At 41.5% G+C, this 16,790-nt stretch overlaps 1 protein-coding gene across 1 annotated transcript in view; it reads left to right on the top strand.

The window, feature by feature from the left end:
• The first annotated feature begins 7,530 nt into the window (after positions 1–7,530).
• The window catches only part of LOC129779273 (bumetanide-sensitive sodium-(potassium)-chloride cotransporter-like), a 359,165-nt gene continuing 349,905 nt past the window's right edge, over positions 7,531–16,790 (top strand). Inside the window, exon 1 of the mRNA XM_055786671.1 lies at positions 7,531–8,988. Within this exon, the coding sequence (XP_055642646.1) occupies positions 8,005–8,988 (984 nt within the window). The 5' untranslated portion in view covers positions 7,531–8,004. The remainder of the gene's footprint in view (positions 8,989–16,790) is intronic.

Here is a 16,790-nt window from a genome sequence, read left to right on the forward strand (position 1 = left end):
GACCTACACTTTAATCGTGAATTGAGCACGAATTGATTGGACAACAACCTGAACTTCAATCTAATAAAATTTCTATCGACGTTTAACCTTTTGAGCCAGGCTCTCGTCAAATGTTTGGGGAGAATAGAGTGAAACCATCTAATAAAGGGTGTGTCACATCAAATTGCATCACGGAAAAAACGCTGTAGAAATTTAATTTTTAGGAATTATATCTTCAGCTTTCGCTTATAATCAGATAAGAGTGTATAGATCACGTTGGCCATGCTTCACTGTCAATTTTTCGTAAATTTGGAAAAATGTCGTCGAACGAAAAAGGGCGTCGTGAATTAATCCTGTGCACTCGTTTCGAGAATCCGGAGTTGTCACATCGGGACATCGGTAAGATGCTGGGAAGCGTCAAATCCACGGTCAGCAGAGTACTAAACGATACTTCGAGAATCTAACCATCGACCGGAAGGTGAAGAACGGCAAAAATGGATGCTCCGTCAGTGAAAAAGATCACAAGCGCGTAGTTAAGCAGTTTAGACGTGATCCGAGAAGTTCGGTCCGGGATGTCTCCAATAAGCTGAATTTGTCAAGTTCATTCGTCCAGCGGACCAAGCAGCGGTAGGGCCTGCGTACATACAAGGTTCAGAAGGCTCCTAACCGCGACGAAAGGCAATACATGGTGGGGAAGACGCGAGCCCGGAAGCTGTACACCGAAATGCTGACGAAGCCGCATTAACTGGTAATGGACGACGAAACCTACGTCAAAGCGGACTTTCGTCAGCTGCCGGGCCTGTTGTTCTTCTCCGCAGAGGACAAATTCAGCGTTCCGGAGGAGATTCGCAAGCAGAAACTATCCAAGTTTGCCAAAAAGTACATGGTGTGGCAAGCGATCTGCTCTTGCGGAAAGCGGAGCGCCCCCTTCGTGATGACCGGCACGGTAAACGGGCAGGTTTACCTTAAGGAGTGCCTACAGAAGCGCTTACTACCACTATTGAAGCAGCACGAGGGCCCGACCATCTTCTGGCCGGATCTCGCTTCGTGCCACTATTCAAAGGACGTGTTGGAGTGGTACGAAGCCAACGGGGTCACCTTCGTGCCAAAGGAAATGAATCCGCCCAACGCGCCGGAGCTTCGCCCAACAGAGAAATATTGGGCGATTATGAAGCAGGCCCTCCGGAAGAACCCAAAAGTTGTCAAATCGGAGGCGTACTTCAAGAGAAAATGGATTTCTGTTTAAAAAAACTACAACCTGACGTTGTACAGAACCTTATGGACGGGGTAAGGAGGAAGGTGCGAGCATACGGGCTTGGGTTCGAAGTATGAACAAAAAGAAAATGCCAAAAGTTGTTTAATAGTTTTTATTTTACTGTCTAAAATTTTCAAAAGGATCGGTCTACTGGGCGAATTTCTACAGCGTTTTTTCCGTGATGCAATTTGATGTGACACACCCTTTATAATCTTCAGGATCATTCTTAGATCATCCCTTCATTGATTCCCTTCATTGATTCTGCCGACAAATGCCTATTATCGGCCAATCGAGAATAATTCATAATACGCATCTAATCACATTGTGAGCTAACGCCGAAATATAGGCAGAAAGATTGCTCGTTGCGTTGTGGGGGAAAACGAGTGGCTAGTAGAATCGAAATACCATACTCATTTCAATATTCAAATTGTAAACTTTTTCACTATATTCACATGTCTTAGGAAAAATAAATGCTGGATAAATTTTCTGTATAATGGTATACAACAGAACATATGTCGCAATAACGATTTTGAGTAATATGCGTTTGAAAACACTGAATGAATCATTACATTTTTCGTAGAGTTACCCCCTATATGGAAATCAGGACATAGTCCTATGTCAAAATATTCTTTCGTAGCTTTTGTTTTGCTCAACAGAACAATTAATTGCCGCTTGCTCCATTTAGACGGCGAGGACTGGAGGAGCGCAAATTGGATCAATCAAAACGTCGAATTTGGCGCAGCAGAAAATCAAATTCAACGAATTTTGCATAGCACAGTTTCGTATGCGTATCGAATGAGCAACTGAGAGGGCGTGGATTGCTCGTACCAACCGACCAATCAGAACACGAGATTTATGCTTAGACCGGTAGTCCGATACGGCCACAAGACGTGGGTTATGCTCGCGGAGGACCAGTGTGCCCTTAGTGTGTTCGAACGGAAGGAGTTGCGCACCATCTACGGCGGAGTGTAGATAGATGACGGAACGTGGAAAAGACGGATAAACTCATACAGCGAACGGATAAACTCACTGCGGGTACGACCAAGTGGAAGCCGACTTGCGGATTCTACGCAGACTGCATGGCTGGCGACAAACAGCTATGGATTGAGGTGCATAGAGACGACTTTTGTGTACAGCACAGGCCACTGCGGCCTTTTGCTGATTAAGTAAGTAAGTAAGTTTTGCACGAGAGAGATATAACGATGAATTCATATATTTGAAATAAATCGTTTCAGTACACCTTGAGATATCGTTTACGCCAGCTTGATAAAGTGCGATTCACATACAACATACACGTCACGTCTACGTTCCGTCACGTCACGTTACGTCAGTTATTCTACCATGCATTTCTTATGGAAACTTTCACATACACCGGCAACGTAACGACCCGTCAGCATACGTTCAACGAAAACGACCGGCAGGATTTGTAGAAAAGAATAATTGACGGAGACGGACGGCTCGTTTGGTTTTTGTCTGGGCTTTGTGTCTCGGCTTTTGTTTTATTTGGTTGTACAGTAATTTATATCTAATTCGACATTAAGCTAATTGAACAGATCTGTGATGTAATACGTTTAATTGGAAATTTTTACCTGTTATTGGACATTTTTGTAAACATTGAGTTCGGAGCCCAAATTATGGCCCCACATTGAAAGTCACCACCAGTTGCGAATGTCCAATTACTGGTCAAAATCGACTCCAATGCGACACTGAATGGTGCCTCAGCATATCGCATGATAAGTAACTTACTGTACTTTTTATGCCAACATATCTCTTAGCTCCAAATTTCGGAGTGAAAATCATTCGCGAATAGCTGAGAGAAATATTCTATTTATTATTATTGTTGAATAAGGGTCGGACTACGGGGTTTAAGTAGTTAAATAATTGAATTCAATGATTTTCATTGAATTTTTCAAAATTTAGAACTGATTCTAGGCATGCTGCTTTGAAAGAGGGCATTGCAATTTAAAATTGTTGTAGGTGGCGACACCATGAATAACATTACATAAATCATTCGTTTGACATTTGACGTGACGGTGCTGGTGGAAGCATTGACTGCATGTGTGAATTGGTGGAGACGTTGACGGAACGTAGACGTTCTTCTCCGTAACGTTCTATGTGAATCGCACATAAAAGTAGTTTCGAGAAAAACGCGTTTGAAGATTCAAGACCCTGAAGGGTGTGTCACATCAAATTGCATCACGGAAAAAACGCTGTAGAAATTTAATTAGCGAATTAGGAATTATATCTTCAGCTTTCGCTTATAATCAGATAAGAGTGTATAGATCACGTTGGCCATGCTTCACGGCCACGGTCAATTTTTCGTAAATTTGGAAAAATGTCGTCGAACGAAAAAGAGCATCGTGAAAGAATCTTGCGCACTCATTTCGAGAATCCGGAGTTGTCGCATCGGGATATCGGTAAGATGCTGGGAATCGTCCAATCCACGGTCAGCAAAGTACTAAAACGAAACTTCGAGAACCTAACCATCGACCGGAAGGTGAAAAACGGCAAAATTGGATGCTCCGTTAGTGAAAAAGATCACAAGCGCGTAGTTAAGCAGTTTAGACGTGATCCGAGAAGTTCGGTCCGGGATGTCGCCAATAAGCTGAATTTGTCAAGTTCATTCGTCCAGCGGACCAAGCAGCGGGAGAGCCTGCGTACATACAAGGTTCAGAAGGCTCCCAACCGCGACGAAAGGCAAAACATGGTGGGGAAGACGCGAGCCCGGAAGCTGTACACCGAAATGCTGACGAAGCCGCATTGCCTGGTAATGGACGACGAAACCTACGTCAAAGCGGACTTTCGTCAGCTGCCGGGCCTGTTGTTCTTCTCCGCAGAGGACAAATTCAGCGTTCCGGAGGAGATTCGCAAGCAAAAAACTATCCAAGTTTGCCAAAAAGTACATGGTGTGGCAAGCGATCTGCTCTTGTGGAAAGCGGAGCGCCCCCTTCGTGATGACCGGCACGGTAAACGGGCAGGTTTACCTTAAGGAGTGCCTACAAAAGCGCTTACTACCACTATTGAAGCAGCACGAGGGCCCGACCATCTTCTGGCCGGATCTCGCTTCGTGCCACTATTCAAAGGACGTGTTGGAGTGGTACGAAGCCAACGGGGTCACCTTCGGGCCAAAGGAAATGAACCCGCCCAACGCGCCGGAGCTTCGCCCAATCTAGAAATATTGGCCGATTATGAAGCAGGCCCTCCGGAAGAACCCAAAAGTTGTCAAATCGGAGGCGGACTTCAAGAGAAAATGGATTTCTGTTATTAAAAAACTACAACCTGACGTTGTACAGAACCTTATGGACGGGGTAAAGAGGAAGGTGCAAGCATACGGGCTTGGGCTCGAAGTAAGAATAAAAAGAAAATGCCAAAAGTTGTTTAATAGTTTTTATTTTACTGTCTAAAATTTTCAAAAGGATCGGTCTACTGGGCGAATTTCTACAGCGTTTTTTCCGTGATGCAATTTGATGTGACACACCCTTTACTAGATTGAATACTTTGTCACTAAAATGGCCATAACGCGATAAATAATGGGCATTTCGAAAGATCTATCCAAAGGCATATTCTCGAATATATAACTCCAGAAATATGAAGAAAAAAAATGTTTTTTTTTCAAATTTTTAGACTAAAATGCTTCCTTAAGAACCCTATTCCATTCTTCGGATGCCGTATTGACAAATTCGGTTGCAATTGAGCAAACGGCGCTCTCCCTGTTCGATGTAACGGCATACGCACAGCAGCGAGGCCAAGTAAAAATTCAATACATTTGATTCCACTCGAAGCAGGCGAGCAAGAAGATCGTGGAGGTGAGCAATTTTCGTCTCGTTCGCTTGATTGTTTGTTTATTCTTGACTGAGGGAAGGGAACCAATCGATTCGATGGTGGCGTCAGATTGCACCCTCCCACCGTTCGAGTGTTTGTAATTCAATTCTAAATTGATCAATAAAATCTTTTACTGTTAGTGTCGTTGGATACAACAGGTCCTTGCGATTCGATGTTCGAAAAAGCTTCCACGAAACCGTGACAGAATTATCCCGTGTCGATTTTTCACATCGATTGTGGGAAAAAGGACCACAGAGCCTTCAGCAGACAGGTCGATTCGGTCGATAAAGCTTGACTTCTGACAGATCCTGGAGAGCACAGGGATATCAGGGAAAAGCTCACTCGAAATTTGGCGAAGAACAAGAATGGCTTGATTTTCATCGATTGTTAGTAACGATTGTCATGGCAACGTTTCTCTTGTCTATCAGTATGTACCGTCCTAAATCATATTTGGGACACTTTGTTCTAATATCTTGAAATACTTAATGTACTGACGATATAACTATAAAATTAATATCACAATTGCTTCTTTAGAGTAATCTCTTGGTTTCACTATCACTTCATTTGAAAATTACAATTGAATTATTACATAGTAGGAAAAAATCCAAAACCACTACTTATTATCGTTTGTGTTTGACGTTTGCTTAGCGTGAGCACGTAGAATTTACCCCTACATCAATACTTAAATTTCTCTCGTGTTTCATCAGTTCTCATCATCGGTAACTATGATTGTTTGGTAAGTGTTTCGCAGTTGATTATGAAAAATAATCAAGTGTAATGTAATTTTCGTTCAAAAAAATAACAAAATAAAGTGTCCAAAATTTGAATTCAATCTGTCCGAAATTTGATTTTTTTTATAAATAGTGTCCGAAGTTTGATTCTTATTCGTTTGTTTTGAAAAGCATTTTATTCGATGATTTTTTTTATGTTTTCAAGCAAATAGGTAGTAGAAAGCTTAAAAGCATATTGAACTAATTTATTAAAAGTATAAATCAAATAATACCTGTGCATAAAGTTGAGATCTGCATCATGTGCCTTAAGCGTCCGAGATATGATTCGGAACGGTATTCTGAAAGCAAGTTCGTGGAAATTTTATGCTTCAATGCTCGTAACAATAAGAAATCTGAAGCTATTCTTAGTCTGAAGCTTCGAACGTTTTAATACACAATATGAAGACGTACTTTTTTTAAATGGATTCGTATACATCCTTCCATTAATTATGTTGATGTCATATTGTAAATCGATTAAATGCAAGCCTGCGCAGTGTGTCACTGAGGATGTTCATTATTAATCAGTGTACCGTTCTGAATCATATTTCGGACACCTTAGGCATATGGTGCAGAAAACAGATCTAAACTTCATGCACAGATTTTATTTGGTTGATATTTTTAATAATTTATGTTCAGTTCCACACCGACCGAACTGAAGTGACAGCATCTCGCGGCATGCAGAATTTGCACACCACACCACACACCACGAGTTACCCCTCCCACATTGCAACTATGAGCCAGCCATCGCTAAAGCACGCTGTGCTCGACGGCATAAAAATGCAATGCTTGTCGCGGCACGGCATTGAAACAAAGATGCAAAACAATGGTTGGTCACTTGAAATGTAACGAATATTGTATCAAACAAAATGTAAAGGTGGAATAAATATATATTTAGTTAAAAAAAAAAAAAAAAAAAAAAAGCGGCACGGCATTCAGTTTTGCGTGAGCCGTGGTGCGGTGAGCATTGGAGACCATCATCGGATAAGAAAAAGAACATCAGCAGCAGCAGTAGCAGCAGTAGCAGCAGCAGCAGCAGCAGCAGCAATGAAACTGCACTGTCGGCAGTAAGAAACTGCACCGCCAGCAAGAAGAAAACCGTTGAGAGAAAAACAGTGTAAATAAAAATGATAGTGTGAAAAGTTATAAGTCTCTGGTGTTTGCATCCGACCGCCGGAACATCCAATCTTCCACCTCTGCCGCAATAAAAAGAGTAAAGGTTTTCTAAAGGAGTTTTGGGAAAGCCTTTCTCAAGGCTCATCGAGTAAAAGCGGTTGCTGCTAGCCAAGCTAGTCCAGTCCAACTGCGACGTTGGCTTCATGAGGCGAAGCCAACCCAAGGAGTCTGGCCCAGTTGCCCTCCTGGGAAGGAACACAGCGGTTCCTGCTCCCACCCGGCTCGGTTCCCGCTGGGAACGCGAGCACCCTTATCGACCGGCGCATTACAGTCCACTGCAGCCCCAACATATTAATTGGTCCTTCGAACCGGATACTCAAGTGTGTCGAGTGTCCGGATGTGTCATCGTTCTGGTGGAAAAATCCACCATCGTTTTGGTTCGTCATCCGACGAATGAACATCGTTGCTGCGCAGTGTGGAGTGGATGTGAGGGATCGGAGCAAAAACAAATACTAAAAAGCGAGTGAAAATTAACGAACTGAACAAAAGTGAGTGAAGTTATTATCAAAGACAATAAGTGAGAAATTGGCAACAACATGAACGCCAATCAAGCCGTCCGCCAAGGACAACGAAGCTGCGGAAGCAACACTAAACATGTTGATCCATATGCGTGGCACAGCACAGGGCAACGTCACGCGTATCAAAAATATTTTGAAGCAAGTGGACCAGACTGAGCTCACTCCTGCTCAAGTGAAGGTCTACATCAGGAAGGTGGAAACTGCTTACACCGAGTACCACCAATATCACCAACAAGTTATGGCAAGTATTCCACCCAACCAGCGAGAGGATCAAGATGTAAAATTCCTGCATTTCGAAACGCTACACGAAGAGGTGTCAACCATTCTCGAAACCTGGCTTGACAATTTGACCGCACCTCCACCGAATCACCTTCAACAAGTGATGCCATTAGCTGTAAATCATCAACCCGTCGTGATCCAGCAGTCCCTTCCTCGTGCCATTCCCACGTTTGACGGGAGGTACGAGAACTGGTAAAAATTCAAGATCATGTTTCGAGACGCTGTTGATCGCACCAACGAAGTACCGCGAATAAAGCTGTATCATCTTGAGAAAGCTCTCGTTGGTGACGCAGCGCAAGCTCTCGTTGGTGACGCAGACGCAATCAGCGATGGAAACTACGAGCACGCCTGGCAACTATTGGAAGAACGATTCGAGGACAAGCGGAGAATGATTGACATTCATATCGCTGGCTTACTTGGTACGAAGAAATTGCAGGAAGAGGATTACGTGGAGGTCGAGTCCATCACTGGTCACGTGCAGAATTTGAAATTCCTCAACCAGCAGTTCACCGGAGTATCGGAGCTAATCGTCGTTCATCTGATCGCTCGTGCGTTGGATGCTACAACAAAGAAGCAGTGGGAGTCCACCATCAAGCGTGGAGAGCTACCTACCTACGAGACCACCATCCAATTTTTGAAGGACCACGTCTCAGTTCTGGAGAGATGCCACGGTTCTTGTGAAGAATTCGGATTCCAACGAGTCAACGCAGCAACAACGGCGGATCGATGTGAGATGTGTGGAGAAGCTCATCCAACGTTCAAGTGTTTGTGGTTCAACAGCCTCACTGTGAGTGACCGGCTGTCCAAAGTCAAGGAGAAAAATGTCTGCTTCAACTGCTTGAGGCGTGGACACAGCGTGAATAATTGCCCTTCGAAAAAATCGTGCTTCAAGTGCAACAAGAGACACCATACGATGCTCCATTTGGAGAGCCGTACCAGTTCACCGCGGCCTTCTAGTGAAGATTTTGCAAAGAAGTGCCCCCCAGCGATGCCGAATCCTGTGGTTCCGGAACCAAACAAGGTTTCACAATTCAACGTGGATGCCGATCATCAGCTCTCGGTAACAGCAGCACACTCCAACAACCCGAAGAATCCAGCGAGTCAGGTGGTGTTGCTCACCGCCCTCGTTGATGTTTTCGATCATCAGCAACGTCCTCGCGTGTGCAAAGCTCTGCTAGACTGCGGTTCCCAGGTGAGTTTTATAACCCAATCATTCGTCACCTCACTTGGCATCGATGTGGAAGAAGTAAGTGTCCCGATAACAGGCATAGGCAGTGTAAGGTCTACAATTAAGCAAAAATGTTCCGTACACGTCCATTCAAAATGCAGTGATTATTCCTTCATCGTGAATTGCTTGGTTTCACCGAAAATTACCAGTCACGTTCCATCGGTGCGAATAAATTTAGAAAATTGGGAACTTCCTCAAGGTCTACAACTGGCTGATCCATCCTTCCATGAGCCCAGTGAAGTCGATTTGCTTATTGGAATGGATTGGTTTTACGACATTATGAAACAAGGGTGTTTGAAACTGAACGACGACCTCCCTAGTCTTCACGACTCCCAACTGGGATGGCTGGTTGGAGAAATGCTGCTTGAAAGTTCCTCTTCCAATTTAGCGATACGTTCTTGTGCTGTTAGTGTTGATCCAGTCGAGAAGCTTATTCAAAAATTTTGGGAAGTGGAAAGTGTGTCACCAGAAAATATTCCATCGACCGAAGAGGAGCAATGTGAAGCACAGTTTGCTGCAACCTATCGTCGAGATGACAGTGGTCGTTTCATCGTTCATCTTCCATTAACAGACAACGCTTCTCAGCTGGCAGATTTTCGAACAGACCAGAACCCTGCGGATGCCGTATCACGAGAACAATCTGCCAGAGAGTTACGTGAAAACGAGTGCGAGGAACTCGGACATCGTCGTGAAATTGATGAGCGCAATGATCCTCCTGATTTGTTAAAGTTCCTTCCCCACCAATCTGTTCAACACCAAGAATTTGCGAAGGAGATCGAGTGTATCGTGTCAGAAGAGTCCAACCACCGTCTAAACAATTCGAGACCGTTTCTAGACAAGGGTCTGCTACAAGTAGGTAATCGAATCAGCAATTCTCAGCTACCATTCGAAATGAAACATCCACTAAGAACGATTCCTCCCAAAGAGTGTATGAGCTGGAGTAAAGAGTGTGAAAATAATTTTGAAGAAGTGTACTATTCAACGTCATTACCATTATTTGAGTTATCCACCCAGTTATACCATATCGAAGTTAAGAATAGTGGATATCCAAAGATGACCAACACACAAACATGCACCTTTGCCTATAGCCAATAACCTTACTTCCGAATCGTCCACTTTTTGCCTGGGGGAGAATGTTCAGTTCCACACCGACCGAACTGAAGTGACAGCATCTCGCGGCATGCAGAATTTGCACACCACACCACACACCACGAGTTACCCCTCCCACATTGCAACTATGAGCCAGCCATCGCTAAAGCACGCTGTGCTCGACGGCATAAAAATGCAATGCTTGTCGCGACACGGCATTCAGTTTTGCGTGAGCCGTGGTGCGGTGAGCATTGGAGACCATCATCGGATAAGAAAAAGAACATCAGCAGCAGCAGTAGCAGCAGTAGCAGCAGCAGCAGCAGAAGCAATGAAACTGCACTGTCGGCAGTAAGAAACTGCACCGCCAGCAAGAAGAAAACCGTTTCGGTGCCACATCATAAAAGTGACGCGCCAACTGCGGCGCGCATCATTCGTTACCCAACCATCGCGAAATGAACATCGATGTGAAATAGAAATTAAAAAAGAGAAAAACAGTGTAAATAAAAATGATAGTGTGAAAAGTTATAAGTCTCTGGTGTTTGCATCCGACCGCCGGAACATCCAATCTTCCACCTCTGCCGCAATAAAAAGAGTAAAGGTTTTCTAAAGGAGTTTTGGGAAAGCCTTTCTCAAGGCTCATCGAGTAAAAGCGGTTGCTGCTAGCCAAGCTAGTCCAGTCCAACTGCGACGTTGGCTTCATGAGGCGAAGCCAACCCAAGGAGTCTGGCCCAGTTGCCCTCCTGGGAAGGAACACAGCGGTTCCTGCTCCCACCCGGCTCGGTTCCCGCTGGGAACGCGAGCACCCTTATCGACCGGCGCATTACAGTCAACTGCAGCCCCAACAATTTACTTCAATAAGCTTTTAAGCTTTCTACTTTGGTACCTATTTGATTAAAAACATGGAAAAAAAATCATCGAATAAAATCCTTTTGAAATGAAGCGAATAAGCATCAAACTTCGGACACTATTTATAAAAAAATCATCTTTCGGACAGATTGAATTCAAATTTCGGACACGTTATTTTGTAATTTTTTGAACGAAAATACATTAAACTTGATTATATTTTATAGTCAATTGCGAAACACTTACCAAGCAATCACCGTAAACTGTTAACGATGATGAGAACTGATGAACACGGGAGAAATTCAAATACCGTTCCGAATCATATCTCGGACGCTTAAGGCATATGACGCAGAAAACAGATCTAAACTTTATGCACGGATATTATTTAATTGACATTTTTAATAAATTAGTTCAATATGCTTTTAAGTTTTCTACTTTGGTACCTATTTGATTGAAAACATAAAAAAATCATCGAATAAAATGCTTTTCAAATGAAGTGAATAAAAATCAAACTTCAGACAATAAATCAAATTTCGGACAGATTGAATTCAAATTTCGGACACTTTATTTTGTATTTTTTTGGACGAAAATTACATTACACTTGATTATATTTGAAGGGCTTAGAATGAAAGGGGTGTAAGTGATTTGATCGATTTCTCTACATCGACTCTCTCTTTTGGTCATAGCTTAGCTGCAAATACATTCCCAGCTGTATTTGACAATTTGGAAGATAGGTCAGAACCTCACCTATCAGATTCTATAGCAAACTTAAATTGGAACGTTTTTGCAATTGAGTTATTAACTAAAGAAAAAGTTGATGAAGAGAAATCGATCAAGTCACTTACACCCCTTGCATTCTAAGCCCCTCATTTTATAGTCGAATGCGAAACACTTACCAAGCAATCACAGTAACCTGATAACGTTGATGAGAACTGATGAAACACGAGAGAAATCTAAGTATTGATGAAGGGGTAAATTCTACGTGCTAACGCTAAGCAAACGTCAAACACAAACGATAATGAGTAGTGTTATCAGATTTTTGCCGATTATGTTATAATTCAAATGTAGTTCTCATATGAAATGATAGTGAAACCAAGGGATTACTCTCAAGACGCAATTGTGGTATTAATTTTATAGTTATATCATCAGTGCATTAAGTATTTCAAGATATTAGAGCAAAATGTCCGAAATATGATGTTGTCCGAAATATTATTCAGAACGATTACTTGAAACGAAACTCGTAGATTAACATCATCAATTTTTGAATCATCTTATGAAACTTAATCTTTCGGGAGGATCACCTATTTCTAACCCTCATTGAATTTTTTAAATATTTAGAGTGAACCAAGCACTTTCTTGATGTTTCTTTTAATATTTATATATAATACAATTAGGTTACTTACATTACATTCTGCTAAGACAACTTGCTGCATTTAAAAAGATCTATTTTTATTTTTTTTAAAACGATTTAGAATCGTTTCCGAAAACATAAAATATTTCAGCATTTTGATTTCCAATATGTGGTCCACTCTGTCTGCTTCAGAAATGCCATCTTTCTAATTAGCTTTGAAAAAAATTGTAGAAGGTTGTATCTAGGATACGACCACATTTCGGATTTTTCGATAATTGGTATGCGAATCGTTAAAATCTGTTTCCCGTAAATTGTAAACAAAACAGGTGAACAGAAGTAGAAAATTCGCTCGTGTTCCTCTCTCTCTCTCGGCCGTGTTATAGATGGTAAACTTTTGAATGTCATTCGCTTTTTTTTCATGTAAAAAGCCATTTAGAATATTGTGAATAGAGGATTCTAAGAGTGAGCCCACAATCAATTTCTCAGCGAAAGCGCATCCATTCATTCGCCTTTGTAATAGATGCAAACGAAGGGAGCTTGAACAGCAGTATCCGGTTTCTGCTCAGTGTCTGTAGAGGAATTATTACATGCTCAGCGAGAGATTCAAACGTTACTGTGATATAAAGTTGAAATGCGAGAAAATGCCATTGATAAAAGCTATTAACTAGGTGCTAGCTGGAACAAGATTTCGAACTGAAAACCGGGATTCGTTCCAACCAAATATAACCAAATAAGTTATCAACGGGATGAACTCAAACTGTGATATTTCGTTTCTCCACTGTATCCATAGAACAGATCTTAGTGGATTTCCGATTCGATTGATATACAAATCATTAAAATCAGTTCGATGAAAAATTTGTTATTTCCAAAAATTTCACAAAAACATGACTTATTTTCTGATTTGGCACCCTTACTGAAAAACGTAGTCCCACGTCAAAAAACTAATTGAAATCCATTAAAATTTCCTAAACATTTTAGTGTTCGTACGAGATGAAATTGTCCGGTTGATGTTGATGTCCGGTCAGAAGTTGCTAGCAGAGTTGTACGCATTTGTATGTATGCAATTTGACGTATCGTTTTGTCTCATATTCCGAACAGTCTCGAATTCCGAATACTTCATTTTTGAATGTAAACTTACTGAACTTTTATGTTATAAATAATTAAATAATAAAAACCCAGACATCCTTCGGGGTATAGATTTCATTTGAACTATATTTTTTAATAATAAGCATTTTAAACAAAGTGACAGTCAAAACCAATGATAAAATGTTAGCGTTAGTGAATTCTATAAAAAACAAGCTTTGTTAATTTTTCAGGTTTTGTAGTTTTTTGAACTATTTTGTTTGCTTCTCTCATGTTAAGCTGTAGAAAAGGTATAAATCTACAATAAATGGATGAAAAAAATGGTATTTTATGCAGAAATCTTCATTAAAATTAGTATTGAAGTAGTGCTCGGAATATGAATCAAGTTGCTACGCATGATTCAAATCCCGAACACATTATTTTAAAATGTAAATTTACTAAACTTTTATGTTATAAATAATTGAATAATGAAAACCCTGAGATTTTTTGAGGTACAGGGTTCATCTCGACATCATTTACAGGTATCAATACAGCCTATAATTTACAATATTAAACATTTGCAAAAAAGTGACAGTCTAATCCAATGATAAAATGTTTGCGTTAGCAAATTCCGCAAAAACAAGCATCGTTCAATTTTCAGTTTTTGCAGTTGTTTCAACTATTTTGTTTGCTGTTTTCATGTTAAGTGCTAGAAACGATGAGAATCTACAATAAATAGATGAAAAAAATGATCTTTTTTTGCAGAATACAATCAATAATTACGAAAACGAAATCCAATTTTTTGCGAGAATAATTTTCCAAAAAAGGCTATATTGGCTTTGATTTGATATATCGATCATATGAATCGGTGCAGTAGTTCAAAAGTTATGATTTTTTTTTTAAATTGCATTTTCGCTGTTCGGAATTAGAGACAAAGTGTCCGGAATATGAGTCAGTGACATAAATAGTGTTCAGAATATGAGACAAATGTGATTGATAATTTTTTTTAGTTTTTCGCCATGAATATGTGAATCCATGGATCCAATCCATGGACATTTTTGGTCAAATGAAAAAGAAGGCTGTATTGTATCTAAAAATCAAATTAACTTCGCAAAAGGGTACCATTTTGAGTAATGAGACACTGTTCAAAAAAGCTTAAGTGTTCGGAATTTGAGACAAAACGGTATACGTCTTTTTTCATTTGAGAATAAACTTCAACCCTCGACTTCGCCTTCTCAATCTGTTGTCCCTGCTCTCCGTGTTAAAATTTATTAAGACAATTCACCTGGAACTGGTCCGTTGGGTTGTTTTTTTCCGGCTAAACTGAATGGAAAAGTTCTTAGCGTCATTCAGATCTTGAAACATCTGGCAAGATAAAACTCCGCGTCTTAACTGACCGGGAGCGGGCAAACGCAATCGCCGAAAAAAAAACATTTTACTTTGGGATATCGCGTCTACATTCCCTGTAATGAAGTAACCTGCGGCTGGACAGGCGTTATTTTTATCGAAAATTAAACATGTAATGAGTAATTTCAACACTTATAACACTTATTACTTAAGCATCACTACAGAGAAGTTTGTATTAATTGATTGGGAATGTTTTTTCGCATCTATTACAATAAAGAAAATTAGATATTTATTTGAAGCAAACAATTAAAAAAGACGGGTGGGTAATGTCGGGAACATAACCGGAGTGACGTAGGACTATACAAAGGGGACAGCTTTTGTTAAATATATATTTTAAATATATTGTTTTATTTTCTTCTCCTACGTGAATACCTACCTATCTACTTGAAAAATGGATTAGTTTACTGTTTACTCTTTATGAATATGTTGATGGTTCTGAAAAGAACCTTTGGTGTTGTGTTTTTGTTATCACTCGATATTCTCATCTTGTTCGGTTAAACCTTCCTGTTTAGCTATTGCGTTTGCCACTCGCCACAGCTTTCACAGTTGGAAAATTTCTTCCCATCCAACTTGTGACATGTTGTTCAGTAAATTACATTTAATGCGACGTGCCGGAGAAACACTTTGCCACTCACTGAAACTAATTGTTGCCTTGATGAGCGCCGAACCGAAGCTACTCTGTTCTTGATGCGGGTTTTCTGATTGTCGTGAGCAGCTTTGCAAGCCAACTCGAGCACTCCGACGGCCGAAACTCTATAATCGCTGTTAGGTATACTGGTGCTCCGGCACCAATCCGTTCGGCCTAGTTACCCTTGCGGAGCAATCAGTGAATGCGACCAACAGAGAACTGGAGACCTGTACGGTTCGAGTGTGCTCCCGTGGCCGAGTGGTTAGCGTCATAACTAACATGCCGGGTGTTCGGGTTCGATTCCCGTTCTGGTCGGGGGAATTTTTCGTCAAAGAAATTTCCTCCGACTTGCACTGTGATCACGCGTATTCTAGAGCTTGCCACTCAGAATACATTCAAGGCGTGTTATTTGGCATAGAAATCTCAACTAAGTACTAATAAAAATGACGCAAGTAATACTACGTTGAGACGGCGAAGTTCCTCTAGGAACGTTAGTGCCATTGAAGAAGAAGACGGTTCGAGTGAGACTTTGCCTTTCCCTTAACTTGTCATCCTTTGTTACGTCCACGATGCCGATGCCGTACAACCACACGGGTTTACGGTTTGAAAGAAAATAAGATATTTTTTGGGGTCCGCGTGTTTCATGCTCTAGCGGTACACACTCACAGGATAGAGACAAATCGGCAGACTCAGCCAGAGGGGCGAGTCTAACGAGACGAACGAATGAGCGTTAAAAGGGAGCGATGGCAAAAAAATACATTCATTACGATTTGTTCGCTCGTTGGATTCACATGCAGGCTAAAAAGGGACTGGTGCACTGGTACTAACGCGCTCGGCCTAGCTACCCTTGCGGGGAACTCCAGATCAACACGGTTCGAGTGGGATTTTGCCTTTCCCTTCACTTTTGCTCCTTTGCCATGTCCAGACATGGCTGCTTGGGTTGGTTTGTTGATGTGTTGTGATGCGAACCGATGTGGTGTACGGTTTGAATGAGAATGATCGTTACGGAAGGAAGGAAGGTATTGTATTATAGAGACTTTAAACTTTTGCAGTTCATTCGTCTCTAGCCTTGAGAAAGGCCCTTTGAAAACTCTACTCTACTCTACTTCAGCGCTACCATCTCCACCCTCTTGCCTTGAGAAAGGCACTCGATCCCTCGCCGTCCAGCCCGTCCAGCAACGATGTTGTCCAGTCGCACACAAAGTTGTCCAGTGTCCACACAAAGAATGATCGTTACGGCAGCGGAGCGGGGATTTTCAAGCTGACTGACTGGCTCGAGAATTACGCATGTGTGAGACTGCGACCAATGTTTCCCTCATTTTTTTCTTTTTCCTTTCCAATCGTGCTTCATTCTATTTCGCTGCTGCTCTGGTTGCCCGTTTTGGT

The sequence above is a fragment of the Toxorhynchites rutilus genome, chromosome 1 (assembly GCF_029784135.1).
Source record: "Toxorhynchites rutilus septentrionalis strain SRP chromosome 1, ASM2978413v1, whole genome shotgun sequence".
NCBI lineage: Eukaryota > Metazoa > Arthropoda > Insecta > Diptera > Culicidae > Toxorhynchites > Toxorhynchites rutilus.